This window comes from Cyprinodon tularosa, unplaced genomic scaffold, assembly GCF_016077235.1.
Source record: "Cyprinodon tularosa strain WSP-4 unplaced genomic scaffold, ASM1607723v1 ctg52, whole genome shotgun sequence".
NCBI lineage: Eukaryota > Metazoa > Chordata > Actinopteri > Cyprinodontiformes > Cyprinodontidae > Cyprinodon > Cyprinodon tularosa.
Genome location: NW_024039252.1, coordinates 1,957,257 through 1,975,752, shown reverse-complemented (window position 1 = coordinate 1,975,752; position 18,496 = coordinate 1,957,257). Strand labels below are relative to the sequence as shown.

At 37.7% G+C, this 18,496-nt stretch overlaps 1 protein-coding gene across 1 annotated transcript; it reads right to left on the bottom strand.

Annotated features, from left to right (window-relative positions):
* Window positions 1-895: 895 nt before the first annotated feature.
* Window positions 896-15,365, bottom strand: opn7a (opsin 7, group member a). The gene is made up of 6 exons (XM_038303882.1): window positions 15,279-15,365; window positions 13,823-13,910; window positions 12,726-12,888; window positions 12,337-12,464; window positions 2,787-3,121; window positions 896-1,735 (listed from the first exon to the last, which is right to left on the bottom strand). Exons 1-6 carry the CDS (start codon window positions 15,336-15,338, stop codon window positions 1,106-1,108), a joined length of 1,404 nt encoding a protein of 467 aa, XP_038159810.1. The 5' UTR covers window positions 15,339-15,365; the 3' UTR covers window positions 896-1,105.
* Between the last annotated feature and the right edge of the window lie 3,131 nt (window positions 15,366-18,496).

The following is an 18,496-nucleotide window of genomic DNA, read 5'->3' as shown; positions in this document are numbered from 1 at the left end:
GGTACTTCAAACCCTATTATGTGGCAATCACAAATGTGACACTATAGAATAGTGGGGAAGTATTTTCTGTTTTATTGAATATAAGTACAAAATATTAGATTGGAAGTGGTTTTAAGTTGTTATACCTTAGTGCTGCTAAAATTATTAAAACAGGCCTAAATATTTAAACAAGAAAAATCAAATGTTTGAACTTTAAAGCCTATTTTTAAATTATCTTATAGAAACCTACTTTTTTTTATATCAGGTGGTACTAAATTTGATAGAAATGTCACCTAGTTGATAAAATTCATGACCAAACCTTTTCACCTAAAACCATCTAGCCTGAATAAAACAACACTAAGTAACAAGTCTAAAACCACTTTCAAAGATAAGGACTCAGAAATGGATCAAGAGGTACACATTATTCAATATGTTTTTTTTCCCTTCCAGTTTCTGTTCATAGCAAAACAACTATTAGCTAAACGACTGCACAGATATAGAACACGGCTGATGTAAAAAAAAAAAACGACAACACAGGAGTATTGCATAAATTCCTGAATCTTGTTTAAAAAACATTGCAGGCTGCAGGGAGGACTGAATTATGAAGAATAGGTTTTCTCTGAGTTCCCTGGTTTCCTCTTACAGTTAAAAAGCAAGTTGTTGGTGTTATTGTAAAATCTACCATAATTATTAGTGTCTTTGTACATGGTAGTTTGTTCTGAACCTTTGAGACAATGGCAACCTCCAAGGTGTATCCCACCACCTAGAACTGGGCACTAGCAGGGCTCAAATTAAACTAAGCATGATAGTATAACTGAGTAGAGTTTGGTTTTCTGATGACTAGTTTCCTCCAACATTAAAAAAAAAAAAACAACAACCTAAATTTCCCTTAAATGTCCCATATTACTTGTTTATCCATTTCTGTGTTGAGCCTAATATGGAATAACAACTTGTAACGAGTGAGCCCTCTCACATTGACTGGTGGATGGATGGATGGATGGATGGATGGATGGATGGATGGATGGATGGATGGATGGATGGATGGATGGATGGATGGATGGATGGATGGATGGATGGATGGATGGATATTACTAGATATGGTAATATGTCACATATAAAAACAGTGTCAGGGCCAAGCCTCTTTCATGTACCTTGGAGCCATCTCAAAGCTGATATTGAAATAGTTTGTATCTGAAGTCCTTACGGTGGCTATTAGGGACTTCTTAGAAGGCTCATTCTCACACATCTGACCGATTGTTTGTACCACTGGAGTTTCTCTTTCGATTGATGAGTCTGAATTGGTGGGTAGATTAGTGTTTCCACACACCTGAGGATAGTTTTTGCAGCATTCGTAACTGTCCGTACATCTCTGGCACCTGAGATCCTTTAGGTTTACTAGAGGTGGCTGAGTAGAGGAGATAGATAAGGGGAACTGGTTGGTTTGTCTGTGGGCTATGTGACGTCTGAGCATGATGTTTGGTTTTGGGCAACACTTTGTTTGGCCCTTGAAGATGAGGCATCCTTTCAGACATGTTTGAAATAATGTACCCAGGTCCCTGTACATGATTCTGCGGAAATTAGGTCTCAGAATAAGGTAGATGATTGGGTTGTAGATGGTTGATGACTTGGCAAACATAGCAGGCATTGCAAACGCAAGAGGAGGGATGTCTTCTATTTCTCCAAAGGCAGCCCACATGGAAACGACAGCATAGGGACTCCACGCCGCAAAGAAGCCAATGCAGACAGCAACACTTAGCTTGAAAAAAACCCCAAAACACAAAGCAAAGTATTTAATGAACATTTTTAAATTACGGGAATAGTTAACTCAAACGTGGTCAATCTTGATTACTTCTCAAGAGCTGGAATGAAGTGAGTTGATATTTCACAATTTAAACTATAATATTTGGCAGCAGGGGTACACTGGTATGACAGGCATCCCATATAATCAGGGTTCACCTGGTCTCCATTATGAGCTTTCCTGCTGTCCAAAGTGTAACATTATAGAGTATTTGAAACACTCTTTGAATGTTGACTAGAAACTTGTTTTGGCTTAACCTTTGTGATGAAATAAAGCGTGGTAATGTGGATTAGTTCTATATGTTCAAACTGAAGTACAGTGGAGGATCTGTCATGCTATGGTTCAGCTTCTTAGTATAAAGGCCTTTAAGACCTTGTTGGAATGTTTTACAACTATCCTATTTCAAGTTGTAGCCGGTAATGTGTTGCATTTAGATATTTCAGCATGACTACAATTTTAACAATCATAATAAAAAAGACATGTATCAACCATTTTTCCGTAAAAAGGGGATTAGTCAAAGATCTGTGCTCCAGCTTTGTGAAATGTTCAAGAAAAATGCTTGAAAAGGTGAGGTTTAGAATAATAAGGGGTCATATTTAAGATTCTCTTTTCTTTGATTTCTTTTATTTTTAAGTTTTAGTGTGAAAAATTACAATAAAAATGTGAATTTTTAAATCTGCATTTTTACATGCATTTTTACTGTGAATGCCTGTAATTACTATAGAGGTTATTTCAAGCTAGGGAGATTTAATAAACTGCTAAAATTATGCTTAAATATGTTTTTTTCCCTCATTTGAAACTCAGGAAATCCCAGTAAAAGTGGTTCAATTATATTTCCTTTGTTAATTTTCTTTTTGAATAAGCTTTATTATCTATAATTATAATTATCTATATTATCTATAATAAGCTTTTTGTGTTTCCAGCACGGTGGGACATGAGAAAAATAGTAAATCAGTCTCAATGTAATTCAAGATTTCTTTCATTGATAATTTCATAGCTTTTCTCCTACCTTAATTATAATTGTCTGGATGCTGCTCATGTTTGTCTGTCTTGATGCATGCTTCTCCATGGTCTTCCTGGATGTTTGCACGGTGACCAGGATGCCTGTGTATGATGCAACAATTACACAGCATGGAAGGATGTAGCAGAAAACGAAGAGTGCTACGGTGTACGAGCGGGCTATGCTAAGCTTATTGGACAAGCGCCAGTCAATGCAGCAGGCGGTGCCGTAGGGTTCTGGTCCATACTCTCCCCAGTGGACCAGTGGGGAGCAGGCAAACAGCAGTGCATAAACCCAAGCACAGGCGATGAGCAGTTGGCCATGAAGAGGCTTAAACCTGTTTCCTATCAAAACAGACATAAACTGTAATTAATTATGTATATTATTAATAATCATTAATAATATACATATTGTAATATTATGAATGTTTATGAAATTTTTCACTTCAAATTAATAGAATATATTGGATGGTAGATGACCCCAGTCACACCTCTTTGTGTTTCTGGAGGGTCTAATACTTCGCCTTTAATATAATGGACTAATAACCTGGTAACTTCAGAATGTCAGAGTTTGACTGCATTCCATCTAAGCCTCATATGTCAAGTATTAAAATAACAGCTGCGAAGGTCTCAAGAAACAAAAAAGCTAATTTTAGGGCAACTTTACATTAATCAGATAGCTCCTCAAGTAAAACAACCTGATTTATACGGTATAGGTCTGAGGTAAACCAAAACTCTGCTGAAAGCTGGATCATCCAATATTCAGAAAGGAAAAAAAAGAGAACTGTATAGCACTGTCATGGGTCAAAAAATGTCCACCAGCTGAACAATTTCTTCATTCAGATATAGTAAAGGGAATTTTTCTTTCTTAACAAAGATCTGCGTCACTGCACATGTATGCCAAGGTTGTGTGACTAATGGAATCTCAATAGTCCAATGTTGCAGACCAGAAGAACAGTTAGGAGCTATGTTATGTTATTGGTGCTATTCGCCAGCACTAGGAGGACTAAACATGTTGCGTGTCAGTATTTCATGCAACATTTCTAATCCTGATTTAACTATGAGCAGTTATAATGAGATACGGCAAAGGCAAACAGTTTTTTTTTTATTTATTTACTAATGAGAACACATCTTTAAAGTCTGTCATCTGTTTATCCTTACATTTAACCCATAAATAAATAAAAAAAACTTCCTCCTTAAAATACAAAGATCTGTGTGAAAGTGGAATGTCAGTAGTGTACTCACAATCCTAAAACCTTTTCCTATAATACAAATTTTTAGGCTTCATTTTTGAATGTAGCAGTTCTTTGCAGAAACTGCTTTATCTATTTTGAATATCTCTTCTGGCTTTGCACATAGGATGAGCCTCTGCTCACCTTCCTTTGTCTTCTAAAGAAAAGCACCTCAATATCATCTACTGTCCTTGAAAATATGGTGAATGGAAAATTTGTAGTTGTAATGTAACAAAATGTGGGGGGAAATAACATACATAAGAGGTCAAACGTCACTTTTACAATACACTGGAAGTAATGCTATAATGTTGATAACAGCAGTTAATCTTTTCTTAGTATTTGTGAATATTGAGACTCCTTTAGACCCATAGGTTTCAATGTGTGTACTAATCAATAAGATGTAAAAAATGCTATTACTACCAGATTCTCAAAATAATTGCCTACACAGTAGTTTGTATCTTGTTCGCTTTCTCGCAATAACATGTTTTAATAAAAAAAAGACTCGTTTATATGTCACCTATTGTGTAGCAACTTTAAACCAGTAGGTAGGATCATTAAAGCCACAAATCACTTACTGAGTTCATCAGCAGAAAGGAGAGCAGACCTCTGTCTTTTTCATAATTTCAGTCTAGACTGTTACACTGGCAATATGTGTGCACACTATATATTAAATTATCCATTGTAGGATCCTTAAAGCTTTGTTCATGGTCTTTTTTTATAAAACTAAAGTATTAATACACTGTGTAAATGAACTGACTTTATTGCTCCAAGGCAATTTGTGGTAAGATGGATATTAGTTTTATGCAACTAAATTTGGACTATATATTTTCATGTATATAAAGACCAGAATCAGTCTTTTTTTTTAGTTTGATAGAAGGCCAACAAATTATCAGATCTGTTGGAATAATAGAGGTATTTATATGGATTGATAATTGCAAAACTGCATGAGCACTGGTACAGCAGTACAAGGCTCATTATTTTCATCATTTGAAACAAAGGTTAATCAAATGGTTTTTGGAATGAGTTACAAATACAGGTGCTGGTCATAAAATTAGAATATCATGAAAAAGTAGATTGATTTCAGTAATTCCATTTAAAAAGTGAAACTTGTATATTATATTCATACATTACATACAAACTCATATATTTCAGATGTTTATTTTGTTTAATTTTGATGATTACAAATGACAACAAATGAAAATCTCAAATTCATCATATCAGAAAATTAGAATATTGTGAAAAGGTTCAAAATTGATGGCCCCTGGTGCCACACTCTAATCAGCTAATTAACTCAAACCACCTGCAAAAGCCTTTAAATGGTCTTTCAGTCTAGTTCTATAGGCTACACAATCATGGGGAAGACTGCTGACTTGACAGTTGTCCAAAAGACGACCATCGACACCTTGCACAAGGAGGGCAAGACACAAAAGGTCATCGCTAAAGAGGCTGGCTGTTCACAGAGCTCAGTGTCCAAGCACATTAATAGAGAGGCGAAGGGAAGGAAAAGATGTGGTCGAAAAAAGTGTACAAGCAAGAGAGATAACCGCACCCTGGAGAGGATTGTGAAACAAAACCCATTCAAAAATGTGGGGGAGATTCACAAAGAGTGGACTGCAGCTGGAGTGAGTGCTTCAAGAACCACCACACACAGACGTATGAAAGACATGGGTTTCTGCTGTCGCATTCCTTGTGTCAAGCCACTCTTGAACCACAGACAGCGTCAGAAGCGTCTTGCCTGGGCTAAAGAGAAACAGGACTGGACTGCTGGTGAGTGGTCCAAAGTCATGTTCTCTGATGAAAGTAAATTTTGCATTTCCTTTGGAAATCAAGGTCCCAGAGTCTGGAGGAAAAGAAGAGAGGCACTTCATCCACGTTGCTTGAAGTCCAGTGTAAAGTTTCCACAGTCAGTGATGGTTTGGGGTGCCATGTCATCTGCTGGTGTTGGTCCATTGTGTTTTCTGAGGTCCAGGGTCAACGCAGCCACATACCAGGAAGTTTTAGAGCACTTCATGCTTCCTGCAGCTGACCAACTTTTTGGAGATGCAGATTTCATTTTCCAACAGGACTTGGCACCTGCACACAGTGCCAAAGCTACCAGTACCTGGTTGAAGGACCATGGTATCCCTGTTCTTAATTGGCCAGCAAACTCTCCTGACCTTAACCCCATAGGAAATCTATGGGGTATTGTGAAGAAGAAGATGCAATACACCAGACCCAACAATTCAGAAGAGCTAAAAGCCACTATTAGAGCAACCTGGGCTATCATAACACCTGAGCAGTGCCACAGACTGATCGACTCCATGCCACGCCGCATTGCTGCAGTAATACAGGCCAAAGGAGGCCCAACTAAATACTGAGTGCTGTACATGCTCATACTTTTCATGTTCATACTTTTCAGTTGGCCAACATTTCTATAAATCCTTTGTTTTTATTGGTCTTCAGTAATATTCTAATTTTCTGATATGATGAATTTGAGATTTTCATTTGTTGTCATTTGTAATCATCAAAATTAAACAAAATAAACATCTGAAATATATGAGTTTGTATGTAATGTATGAATATAATATACAAGTTTCACTTTTTAAATGGAATTACTGAAATCAATCTACTTTTTCATGATATTCTAATTTTATGACCAGCACCTGTATATCACACAATACTCTGCAAAAAGGATGGTATTAGAAAATAAATAATAATAAATGTAATTTTCTATAATGTCCTGGTGTGTTAAAAAAAATCTACAATTTTTCAAGTGGTTTTGTTTGTATCTTTGAAGTCATAAAACCTTGGTGCTTAAAACTAAGTGCTAGTATTTGAATATTTGCTTCACTTAAACATTTATTTTGTTTTTATTTTTGTCATAACTCTCTATTTTAGTTAATAATAGCTAAAAATAACCATACTAATGCAACAATAGTAATGCATAATGATGTTTTGTTGATTCAATTCATTTTATGTATATAGCGAGAATTCACAACATGTCATTTTAAGGCACTTTACAGAAAAAATCTATCCAGATCATATAGTCAGAGGGGTTAAAAGTTTGTCTGTGTATGGAAAACCAGCAGATTGTATAGAATAATTAACTTTGCATCATTTGACAATGCAGCAATCCCTTACACCAAGTAGGGTTGGGAATTGAAAAGATTTTCACGATTCCGATTCCCTTTTCGATTCTATGAAACGATTCGATTCTTTATCGATTCTTTTTTCGATTCCAATTTGGGGAAAAAAGGAGAACAAACAGTTTGATTATCAGAATCAACTTTGTTTACTTAACTATTGCACAATCTTACAAACTCAACAAGATCAAGATGTCCACAGGAAATGTGAAACTGGAGTAACATCCGTGTTTAAATGAAAAATGAATACAAGAACAAACTTAATAACCAACAATGTCTAATAACAAATGATGGGATAATAACCTATTTTAAATAACAAAAAATACTAATTATAAAACAGTAGTAGGGAAAATTAACAGTTATTTTGCAGAAAGATGAGCATATCTGCTTTTTCTGGAAGGATACGGGATCTTTCAGGGCTTATGGTGTTTCCAGCCGTGGAGAACACCCTCTCAGATGGGGTGGAGGAAGCCTGCACACAGAGGTAGTTTTCAGCCAGTCCAGATAGCAAGGGCAGCGTATCTTGCTTGTTCCACCACCACAGTGTGGCGCTATCCCTGCAGGGGATGGAGGGCAAGCTTTTACAGAGCTGGATTTCCTGATCTACCCTCTGGGCTAAGGAAAGACGGGGCTTTGATTCACAAAGTGACCGCAGCTCGTTGTCTTCCTCCTCGAATAGTTCTTCCAACTTGCGTAACTTGCGTAACTTACGTAAAAAACGTGACGTAAGTCGTGCTCCCCAGAGCCGGCTCTCTAGGCTCTGGTGCTGCGGGAATCGAAAAAAGAATCGTTCAGCGAGCTGCCAAACGATGCCATGGAATCGGAAAATACGGAACCGGTTCTGAACAGGAACCGGTTTTCGATTCCCATCCCTACCAAGCATGCATGAAGCAACAGTGGAGAGGAAAAACTCCACGGGCAGTTGTGCCGATGACATTCTTTAAAGGTACACTATGCAACCGGTGTTGATTTTCCAGTGAGGCTCCCTCCAGAGGGCGAAAGTAAAAGTGCACTGTCGTAAATATACTCAGCTGTTCTCCTGGTTTCTCCGTCAAGCCAGGCGCGGTTGTTTTGAGCTTAGCAGCGAATGACTAACGCTGCGTTCACACTGGATGTAGCTGGCGCGACAGAAGCAGCGAGTTTACATGCAAAGGTCCCGCGGCGCGTTTTGAGCTGCAGGCGCAGCACGTCTGAGCGGCTGCAGCAGCGCGTCGGGTGCGTTTAACGCAGGGAGAGAGACACAGCGCTGATGATCACTGCTCTTAAACAGTTTATTGACGCCTAAATTAACTTAAAATGCAGAAATCTGCCGGCAGAATATGCAGTTTGGATTATTTAGATGAAAAACACCTACCAGCTGCCGCGGTGAACCGCTGCTGATGAAGGGATCCATACTGTCGGCGCATCCCTGGTATGTGGGGGTCTGAGCGGCTCCGACAGAAAAAATATTGAAGGCAGGATAATAATCTGAATGAACTGACTGCACTGATTACGTTTTCAGGTGTATTTTCTCACTTAAAAACATATTAAAACTACTTTATTCCCACTGATCACAGCAAATATAGCTGCAAGGCAGAGAAAGGATAGTGAAGCTCCGCCCAACGAGCCTCAGACACACTTTTGCAACCAGAGCAGCAAAGCTGCTTCAGCCGCGCGTCAGTACTAACTGGTATAAGCAGCAAAAATGAAGCAGCAGATGCGATTTTGCTGCGTGAACGTAGCATAACTGCACAAAGATTGCCACTGTGCTAGCAACGAGAATGTTTTTAACTGGGGGGTGTAGCAGTTCTCGCCGTAAAGCAAGACTGACTCTCACGAGACTTCTGAGCCTGTGGGTGCGGGTCGGTGCTCCTGCAGTTGCAAGTGCAGTATTTCCCCCACAGACCACCAGGGCGGCCGAGAATACCTTTGTTCAACCTGAAATGACTCATTTAGTCATCCATAACGTTATGGAACACATTAATTAACTGAAAAATGTTGCATAGTGTCCCTTTAATTTAACACCAATACAAAGCAGGAATTGTATAAGTCAACGGATTAAGCACATATATATTCAAAAGCAATGCTCTGGAAGCCTGATCCGCTGAAAAACCTAGTCATCATCATGGGTCTGGAAATGTTGGTGAGCCCTGAAAATCCATTCCTTCCTAATTCTACAATTTCAAAAGTCCTCCAGCAAAGTAGCATTCATTGTGCACCATTATGCACATCGAACAACAGTATTAAAATGTTTACAGCAATTAGTGAATGCCTCACAATTTGTGGAATTTATGTTCAATAGTACAACTCATGTGAAGGTGAGAAAACTTCTAATTGTCCTCACTTTGATTGAGGACTTGAGCTGCTTATAGGACTTTGTATTTGATACAGTATATAGTTAGACTTAGACTTCTTTATTTGTCATTTTGTATGCACAGGGTGCATACAGAACGAAATTGCGTTACATACAGCTTATGAACGTTGCATTGATATTTCAAATGGCACGAGTTATAGAAAAATACAAAAAGTGCAGCAGTGGTCAAAGTGTGAACAGTGCAGAGGATAAGAGACAGTGTGCAAGTTGCAGTGGTTCAGTGCAAAATGGCATTTGTGCAAAAAATGCGTTATTGAAAAATACAATGAGATGAACAATTTAAAGGGCTAAAAGTTAAAAGTTCAGCAGCATTTGATGCCCGATAATGTGCAATAGGTGCAGAGTTCGGATTGTGGATCAAAGGTTCAACAGTCTGATGGCAGTGGGGAAGAAGCTGTTGCACAACCTGGTGGATCTGCAGCGGATGCTGCGGAACCTCTTTCCAGAGGGCAGCAGGGAGAACAGTCCATGGTGGGGGTGTGAGGGGTCTTTGATGATATTACGGGCTCGGGACACACAGCGCTGTGATGAAATGTCCTTAATGGAGGGAAGAGGAGCCCCAATGATTCCTTCCGCTGTCCTCACCACCCTCCTCACATTCTTCCAGTCAGAAGCTCTGCAGCCTCCACACCACAGAGAGAGACAGCTGGTCAGAACGCTCTCTATGGTGCTTCTGTAGAAGGTTGTGAGGATGGGCGGGGGCAGGCGGGCTCTCCTCATCCTCCGCAGAAAGTACAAGCGCTTCTGTGCCCTCTTCACTAGAGATGAAGTGTTTACAGTCCAGGTGAGGTTGTCCGTGATGTGCACCCCCAGGAACTTTGTGCTGCTGACCACCTCCACAGCTGAGCTGTTGATGAGCAGTGGAGCATGGTGGGGGCGGTTTTTCCTGAAGTCGACGATGATCTCCTTCGTCTTCTCCACGTTCAGGATCAGACTGTTTTCACTGCACCAGTCCACCAGCTGCTCCACCTCCTCTCTGTAGTCCCGGTCGTTGTCGTCCCTGATGAGGCCCACCACCGTGGTGTCGTCCGCAAACTTCACGATGTGATTGGTGGTGAACCTGGGGACGCAGTCATATGTCATCAGGGTGAACAGCAGGGGGCTCAGGACGCAGCCCTGAGGGTGATGACATCAGAGGTGTTCTGACCGACCCGGACTGACTGAGGTCTGTTGGTGAGGAAGTCCAGCAGCCAGTTTCGAAGGGGTGTGTTGAAGCCCAGATGTTCCAGCTTTCCCACCAGGTGCTGTGGGATGATGGTGTTAAACGCTGAACTGAAGTCCAGGAACAGCATCCGCACGTGGGTGTTCTTCTCCTCCAGGTGGGCCAGGCTCAGGTGAAGAGCAGAGGAGATGGCGTCCTCAGTGGAGCGGTTTCGCCGGTAGGCAAACTGGAACGGGTCGAGTGTTGGGGGGAGACTGGAGACGATGTGTTCCTTTACCAGCCTTTCAAAGCACTTCATCATGATGGGAGTCAGTGCGACGGGCCGGTAGTCGTTGTAGCAGGTGACTTGAGGTTTCTTTGGCACTGGGATGATGGAGGCAGACTTGAAGCATGCTGGCACTGTGGCTTGCTCCAGCGAGGTGTTAAAAATGTCCGTGAGGACACCAGCTAGCTGACCTGCACACTCCTTGAGCACCCGCCCAGGTATGTTGTCGGGACCTGGGGCCTTCCGCGGGTTGACCCTCCTCAGAGTCTTCCACACGTCGGCTGTGTCAAGGCAGAGAACCTCCTCTTCCTGATGTGGGACAGCCTTCACTGCTGGAGTGCGGTTATGGTTCACCAGTGAGAGTATGGATTACACCTTAATATTTGATGCCTATAAATGTATTGCTAAGATTAACATTTTATGTAAAGTAATACTTAACATCTGAGAGGACCTAATCTGACTTTGAATCTTCACCTCTATGTCTATGTCCACTTTTTCAGTTTCCTTTCAAAAGATGTGTACTCATAGATCGGAGTTGGCGTGAGGACCCATACATTTCCATGCCTAATTTGCTTTGGATATATGAGAACCTTAGCGTGGAAAGCGGTATATGCACATTTCAGACCTAGTTTTTGTTGTTGTTGTTTTCTTTGCCATCCAGACGACATTAGGAGAAAGGAAAAAACATGGTAAGCGTTTCTTCAAATCATTTTTAAACACTTTTTGTTTTTTGTCTGCATGCTATTTATTCCTTGGTGCTCTATTTTCTGCGGTTGCTGCATTTCTCCTTTGCAGTGTTTTTTTTCTTTGCATGTGCATTTTGTTTTTGTGTGTGTTAAACTAATTCTAGTTTGCTAGTCACATCTTTGTTTTTCCAGGACTCTTTGAATTTACTGTGAATTCATGCATTTGCACAGCAGTCTTCCTACTTCGTTTTAAAATAGTTATTGTTTTGTTTTTTTCTTAAACCTGTTTTGTTCAGGATGTTCAAAATACATAATCATAATCATTTTTCACCCTTTAAACTTAAGTCAAACTGCTTTTTATTTTAATTTACAGAAGACATGTCTTATGATAAATTTAGTTTATGATTTGAAACATCATGTGTGAGGAAAAACAGAAGGAATCTGTTCTTCCATTTTCCCAAAGCTGCAGGTACACGTAGATGTTTTTTGTGAGGTTAAACAAATAACACTTTCTTCAGGCCTGATTAAAGAACCGTCACACACCATTAACCAGCATCACAGGTAACATTTATCGACTGCAGCCACTTCACTTGACAGTCAAAAAGAAAGGCTAATGTGTTCCACTAAGGGATTATTTTTCTATTTCCATCGACAAATCAACTACTGGCCTCTTCTCTTATAGAAAAGTGATGGTGGCTAATCATACTAGGTTGCAAAGATGGTTTCCTTGAAAAACTTACCATAGAGGGGATAGCAAACTTTCACAAAGCAGACAATGCTTAGTAGGGTTAGAGTGGTCAGACTGCAGAGGCCAAAGAGCATGCCACAGAATGCATATAAGGAACACAATGTTTTCCCAAACAGCCACCTGCATGAAGAAGTATGTGAGAAAGAAAATAGTGCAAATCAGAGACTATAAAGAGTTAATCGAGGGAGCAGGTTGGGAAAGACAAAATAATAGGTTGAACAGGTCGCCCCATAAATTTGAACCTGCTGGCAATCATAAAGTTGATCAATCATGCATTAAACAGTCATGATATGTTTAGAGAATCTCTTAGAAAGCTCTGAAGCTTTTTTAGTTTAGTTTTCAACATTATTGTAATGCTATATCATATGGTAAGCACACTACCTGTGGTAGAAACTTGAGGTTATGGCCATGGGATAAAGTGACATGGTGAGACCCAGGTCACTAACAGCGAGATTGACGATGAAATACTCTGCAGGTTTCAGAAGGTGTTTTTTCTTGTAGGAGATATACAGCAATGTAGTATTTCCAAATAGTGAACATATCCCTGCAAAACAGCAGAAAAAAAAAAAAAAAAATTCATACCTTTCAAGGAAAACTGCCAGTCTTGCTCAGTCTAAAGGTAGCAAAACTGGGATAGCAAAACTATCAGCGGACCATAAAAAATGCATATATATATATTAGTTTTGAAGCATCTTTATTGTCTTTTATGAATACCCTATGCCTATAAATCAAAGAATTAATTTTATAGCCACTTCTTTTAACTTTTGAAGGCATAGAAATGACAGAATTACAAAGTTAGATTCAAATAATTGGAAAAGGTTGCACTGAGTAAAAAGACTAGTTAAGGGATCACAGTGCGATTACATGATACATCACAACTATGGGATTTTGTCTATTCTACTTAGAACAAGACATTTAAGAAAACTTACTCTAGGGTAACAGCAGGGGGTATTAAACCTCAGTAATGGGTACGCTACATCAACGATCAGCTATGCAAACTGCATAGAAATAAAGCCAAGATCAAAACCTGTGATGAAACTTAACCTTGGGAGATTTTTTCTTTTTTTTTGTAATTGTGATGTAAAGAATTTGTAATCAGGTTTTTTTTTTTTTTTTGGTGTCTGATAATATTACATGCAATCCTGCCTTATTAAGGATATAGAGACTAAAAAGAAGCAAGAATCAAACAAAAATAAAAGAGACAAATAAATACATTTATATTACAGCTAATACAAATTGAATATTAAGTAGATATCAAACGGTGTATTAAAATAAGAGTTGAATCCATAATACTTAACAGCCAAACTGAACTATCAAGGCTTCATGTTGGGCTGTATTTTATTCATGCTGTGATTCATTCTTGCTTGAGCAGAGCTCGATGAAAACTAATCTAAAACATTATTAACTCAGCTGTTGGTCTGTTCAAGGATCATTTAAAAACAGTCAAAATTAGCTTTAAAATTCGAGACTTAACTCACCAAAAACAGAGTAGACCACGGCCACAGTTATATCCAGAGGCACAGGTATGCTGGAGTGGAATGCCATGCCTTCAGCCAAAATCCCCATCTAAAAGTAGTAGATTTTAGTTTTGTTAAGGCAACATATTGCAGATATTGTGCCTTTTATTTTTTTTATATCACTTATTATATGAGTTCTTTAAGGCAAGTAGAAATGAAAAAAATTAAGAATATAAATACAAAGGTAAATTGTAGTTTTCTATTGTATATGTTTAGTGTCTACCAAATGCCTGTTTTCCAGTTGTTCTATTTCGAAAGGCATAGGTCAAGGCTTCATCATGCTTTGTATTTTGGCAGGAGCTCCAGACCTTTTTTTGATTCATTCCTGCACAAAACATTTTTTGCTTTTTTTTTTTTTCCTTAGCAATGTGAATACACTTCCAGAACTTGTGAGTGAGACATAACTGTGTACTTTGAGTACTTTCTTATCCACAATAAAGAGAATCATCATTGATTTAAATCATCAGGTTTAATGTGGAGTATAAAGTTTGATTCAACCCAAAAAATATGTGTAAAAATGCATTCTATGTTTTTGAAATATACTTACCTGAAGTGATCTTGATTTAGTATATGACGTTATATCTATTAAATATATTTACAACAGTTCTGCTAAATTGTATTCACTTAAAACAGTTTGCATGCAGGAGACTGTTTTTATACATTTATATTTTCAGAATGCAGTTCAAAGCTTCATGTAATAAAGCAAACACCTGTTTCCTACACAATGAAAATAAATAAAAAATCGCTTAACCTATAGCTTTTATAGTAATAATTTACGTAGGAGTACTGTAAATTGCTCAGGGAAAAAATGTTAATTAAGGTAATGAACTTCTGCTAATTACAGTATTCTTATGTTATTTTTTGGTGCATTTGCACATCAGCCTAAGCAATAATTGAAGCAGAAACATCCTATTTAATTCTAATTTACAAAAGAACAATTACAGTGCTCCCTATAGAACAGCATCCAAAGGGTTCAGAACAGTGCTATTCAACTCACCTAGTCAGTAATATAGTGGAAGATAAACTGATTTTTACATAGTCCAACTTTCTTTAAAAAGTCTGGATTGTGTTAGATTAAGAAAATAGAAATACACTTTTTCATGCTGCCTGTGGAAAAACAAACGCTGTTCATACATGTTTATGTATTTCAATTTTACACTACTTAAATAGGAATATTTATGCATTATCTGAAGAATAAATAAAACTTACCTGTAATAAATATTTTCCGACAGGTCACATAAATAGTTTAAGATCTGTTTGGGTTTTTTAAATCCTCTAACAAAGAAGAAGTGTCCACTTTAAAACAAGCAGTGCAGCAGCAGCAGCAGAGCTCACTCTCAATATTACCGCTAGAGAAACGATGATCTAGATTCCCTAAAAACAGCGATCTGCTCTTAGCAATTAATGACGTCAATACCTGCTGAAGCGCACGTGGGCATGTCCGTGTCCGCAGGGGGTACAGAAGCCGTCTGCGCATCGCTCCATTAAGCGCCACACCAGCCTCAGCTACATTTATTTGGATGAAAAAGTGACAAGCGCACCCTGATCGATTGGATGTGGGCGTGTGTGTTAAGTCATTGTGACTTGGGCAGGTGTTAACTACTGCTGCAGGAGATTTCCTGACCACCGTTTAACTCAGCAGTATGTATTTTCTGGGAAACTTTTTATATTTCAAAATTATTTAATCCACCTTTCTTGCCAAAACAAACTGCTAAAGGTGAATCTTCAATAATTGCTATAGTTCTATGTATGCATTGCATAACTTATAAATAGAAAACAGGAAAAAAAATGACAATATCTCCATCTTTATGTTAATAATGAGAGGATCAGAAGATGTGATAATGTAAAGTTGCTGTATGGTAATGAATGAGCTTGGATTTTATAGTGAGAACTTTTCACACTTAATTAGTTTAATTGGAGTTTATCTTCTCTATAATGGAAAGTATTCATGGATCAGTGCTTCTATGTTATTATTATTTTCTTATTTATTTGATCTTCGTTTTCTGTTGTTTCTGCCACTGTCTGTTTTAACCTTTTCTCGGCCAGAGGGCTACAGAGGCGTAGCCAGAAAAGTTTTATAAGTGTGGCCAGGCAATAACCACTGAACACTGAGGGCTGGCCGAAAATGGATAGTTACCAGAACAGACTAACTATACTTTCCTACAGCCTTTGCTAACAAATAGATGCATATATTTAAACATCTGTGCTTTCTAGATAAAAGTGGATAAAATACTTTCATAACTTACCTACTTTTGTCGATAATCATTCTGCATAAAATTTATATTTACAAGTACAAATATCTACATAAATTGATTATTTAATACGCTTTTATTAAAATTTTTATTCATCTGAAGACTCCTAGATGACTTGCAAAGACACATCATTTTCTCTTTACCACATATAACACAAAATCTAGTTCTGAAAAGAGCATGAATTCTGTACCTATCATCTTTAATGTTACTATATTGATGTGTATAATTAACCACAGTGTTTTTGTTGTCGAGAAATTATGAATACATGACAAAATAGAAACTAATACATGAAAAATTCAAATGAGTATTGCACTTCAGAGTATTACTGCTGCCACCATCTGTATTAGAGGGGGAAAAATTGTAGGGGTGGCCACATGGGTGGCCAATAATTGGCTAAGGGTGGCTACCAAGATCCTGGAGGGCTACATTAAATCCATATTTGCTCAATTGTAAACTTTTGTTAGGGAGCCCTCCTTCAAGCGTGAGAGATTCTGTAGAGCTGCTACAGTGTTTGCAATGCAATGCTGTGAACCAGACTTCAGAGCAACATTTTACCATAGTCCCTCCCCTGTCCTTTACAGTTACAATATTGGAGGCTGATCCTACTATGTTCGATTACAAATATGCATATTGATCTGGAGGGAGCTGTCAATCAACATGCCTATGCTCAGTCTGGAAGATCTGTCACCAAGCAGCTGCTTCACTCTATGGAGTGTGGTTTAAGCTCCTTCAAATTAATCTCTTAGTCTTCTTTTTTGAAGAAATATATATATAGAATACCTGACATAATTTAATAAAAAAAATTTTTTTAAAGTTCTACATTTTGTTTAAGCAATAAACATTTTTCTGTAAGCTCTTGTTAATTAAATAAACAAGGTTTATAAAAATGTTCCTTTTTTACTTTTTTTTTCAAAAGGAAGTTGAAAGATGAGGATACAAAGTATAGGTTTGATTGTTAAAACAAATATCTTTGCTAAAAGAGAGAGTTAAGCTATTGGAATATGTATAAAAGATATTATAAACCTTAATCTGAATTTCTTTTAATTTTGATAAGCAAAGGTTTTTTTTTTAACTCAGAGAAACAGAAATAAAAATGGTTTCTTCTTAGTCTAACGGTAAGATCCTTAAAACACATTTATTCATTTCATGAGAGCTTTCCATACATTTGATCAACATTGACTAAATGAAATGTTCTTCTTTTCACACTCTTGGTTGTTTTTCTGTTGTCTTAACAGTCCTGTATGCTGCTTATGGGGAAACTATTTTCATTTTTCCAGTCAAAATGATAAAGAAATATTTTTTTCTTGATGAGTTGCACCCATTAGAGAATTGTTTGCTATAAATCATTTTCTGTAAAGAAAAAGGTGTTAACCTGTGTAGTTTAAAATATGACACACAGCCTTATTCTGGACATTTCTTGAAGCCTTATATTTTGTCTTTCTATCTGTAATAATATTTTGAATATTGTAAACATAAAATAGTATGTATGTTTTACTTAAATTTTATATTTTACACATATTGTTTAGAAAATAGTTAATAAAAGGTACATTTGTTTGATACTATAACTTTTTAATAGCAGGCCTTTAACAACCTTGAGCTGAATGTTTAGGTTCAGAACAGAAAGTACAGAAGTGAAGAGTAAAGCTGTTATTGGATTTATTACCATTTTTACTGGCAACACCTTATATTTTCCTAGTTTATTGAACAACACTTGTTTTGTCCACACATATAACTGAAGTGAGTGCATCAGCATGATGGTCTAAATAATATTTTAAAGTCCTTAGCTAGGTATAGAAATTAATGGGTTGATTTTAATTCAACAAGGAGCCATGTATTCTTTAATCTTGAAAAACATCCATCTAAGCTTTCCTTTCCTCCCCTGCAGATTTTCTCTGTGTGAACCTCTCCAGGTTGAAATGGCAACAAATATATAGGTCCCTAAAACCTCTGTACTGCACATATAAACTTCCCACAATTCACAGCAGTTATATACTTTAAAGCTAGCAATTGCATCTGGAATTTACATTAACATTCTTCAAGCCTTCTTATCTGATATTTTTTCTCTTTTCAAAGTACCTTTCAGATGTATTGGTTAACAGCTGCAGCAACAATGTGGCTCTTTTAATTGGATCTCAAAATGAAAGGTCCCCCGTATGAAAATTTCTATTATCAATCAAACAGGGACAAAGACGCATGTGGGGGCAACTTCAAAATTAATTTTGTGTGTTCCAAAAAAAAGCAGAGTAGAACTGAAGCCACACTATATTTAAAATAGTAACGTTCTGTGAAAATAATAAGGGTGGAACTGATTGGGGACAAATTTGTAATGGAAGCTACATTTAAAGGGCGATCCTTTCGTCAACAACCCATTATCCACAGAGGG

Bases quoted from the DNA above. Each gene is read 5' to 3' on its own strand.
- opn7a (XM_038303882.1), bottom strand. From the start codon at position 15,338: ATGCGCAGACGGCTTCTGTACCCCCTGCGGACACGGACATGCCCACGT. The intron at 13,911-15,278 runs GTATTGACGTCA...TACTACTTTTAG, and splicing joins GCCCACGTGCGCTTCAGCAG to ATGGGGATTTTGGCTGAAGG. The intron at 1,736-2,786 runs GTAGGAGAAAAG...GTTTTTTTCAAG, and splicing joins TCCAGACAATTATAATTAAG to CTAAGTGTTGCTGTCTGCAT.